At 28.0% G+C, this 1,476-nt stretch overlaps 1 protein-coding gene across 1 annotated transcript in view; it reads left to right on the top strand.

The window, feature by feature from the left end:
- Positions 1 to 1,344, top strand: part of LOC108685609 (WAP four-disulfide core domain protein 2-like) — a 1,807-nt gene extending 463 nt beyond the window's left edge. Inside the window, exons 2-3 of the mRNA XM_018190481.1 lie at positions 324 to 597; positions 1,033 to 1,344. Of these exons, the coding sequence (XP_018045970.1) occupies positions 369 to 597; positions 1,033 to 1,253 (450 nt within the window). The 5' untranslated portion in view covers positions 324 to 368 and the 3' untranslated portion in view covers positions 1,254 to 1,344. The remainder of the gene's footprint in view (positions 1 to 323; positions 598 to 1,032) is intronic.
- The last annotated feature ends 132 nt before the right edge of the window (positions 1,345 to 1,476 follow it).

The raw sequence follows: 1,476 nt of genomic DNA, 5'->3' as shown, positions 1-1,476 counted from the left end.
ATATATATACACAATTAAATTTATTGCTAATATAATTGCAGCTTCCGAAAATATTACAAGACAAAAAATTTTTAATGCATTTTTTTCAAAATTAGCTTTTGTTTATATTTTCTCTTTTCTCTTTCTCTACTATCATTGAAATTAATTATTAAAATTCGTCATAAAACATTATTAAAATTCATTTTTTCATAGTACTTTCAAATTCCAACTAAAATTTTATAATTTTATACAAGTTTACTACTTAACATCTATAGCAGATCAAATTATCGAACTTTTTAACTTACTCTCATTCTAATAAAAAATGAAATATTTATCATCCATAGCTCCTAACACGCAAGATCACAAGTGTTATAGTGTCCGGCAAAAAAATGAGATTGCTAGTCGTATCTCTAGTCTTTGTGGCGATGATCACTATTGTGAAAACACAAAACGGATATGCGACCAAACCAGGTTCGTGTCCACCTGCCTTACCTGTGCAGTTCTGCGGACGATCCTGTTACGTTGACGCACATTGCGTGGGAATCGGCAAATGTTGTCAGACTCGATGTGGCGGTTCCATTTGCTCTATGCCCGTCACGATGACGCAATCTCAAACAGGTGAATAATTTCTTCGATATATTGTGCCTGATTTGTTAATCTGAAACAGAAATATTGACATCCGACATGTTTAAACAATTATTATTATTTTACTACAAAATTTAATATTACACTAATTGTAAACTTTATAATAAAACAAAATTTATATACTTTATTAATTTATATAATTTTATCAACATATTTTTAAGAAATATTTGTTGGCTCTAATGCATATAATTTTTTTCCACTTCTGTTGCAACTTATAAAGAAAAAAACTTTTAAAGAGGAAACTATTTTATTCTCCTGAACAGTTACAATTTTGATAATTTTTTATTGTCATAATTATTGTGTATTATAACTAGAATATTGTAATAATATTAATAGAAAAGCACAATAAATTAATAATAAGTTTACAAATTTATAATTAAAAAATTAAATAATCTGTGTGTTGAGCAGAGAAACCAGGATCTTGCCCATTGGTACCGACAGGAAGATGGGTATGCACATCGACTTGTAATGGCGACAACGATTGCAAAGGGACATTAAAATGTTGCAAAAATAGATGTGGAGCTCTAGCCTGTCAAAAACCAGAAATACAAGTGCCCGAATACGTCGAAAATCCAGTTGAACCGATTGTTTCACGTTTTGGAAACGATTATATTGATTACTATCCCTAATCTCGATTTTTATGTGCCTATTACATTTATATAATAATTAATAAATCTAGCACTGATTCTCATTAAATAATAAAATAATTTTTAGTAATAATTTTATTTTTTATTAACTTAACGCGTTTACAATTTTATATATATTTTATTAATAATTAATTTTTATACAAGCAATCTATCAATAATCTTCTTGTTTGCAAATTGATACAATAACGCGACAAGGAAGCATATT

This window comes from Atta colombica, unplaced genomic scaffold, assembly GCF_001594045.1.
Source record: "Atta colombica isolate Treedump-2 unplaced genomic scaffold, Acol1.0 scaffold155, whole genome shotgun sequence".
Taxonomy (NCBI): domain Eukaryota; kingdom Metazoa; phylum Arthropoda; class Insecta; order Hymenoptera; family Formicidae; genus Atta; species Atta colombica.
Note: the sequence above shows the minus strand (reverse complement) of the source record. Positions and strands in the feature narration are given on the sequence as shown.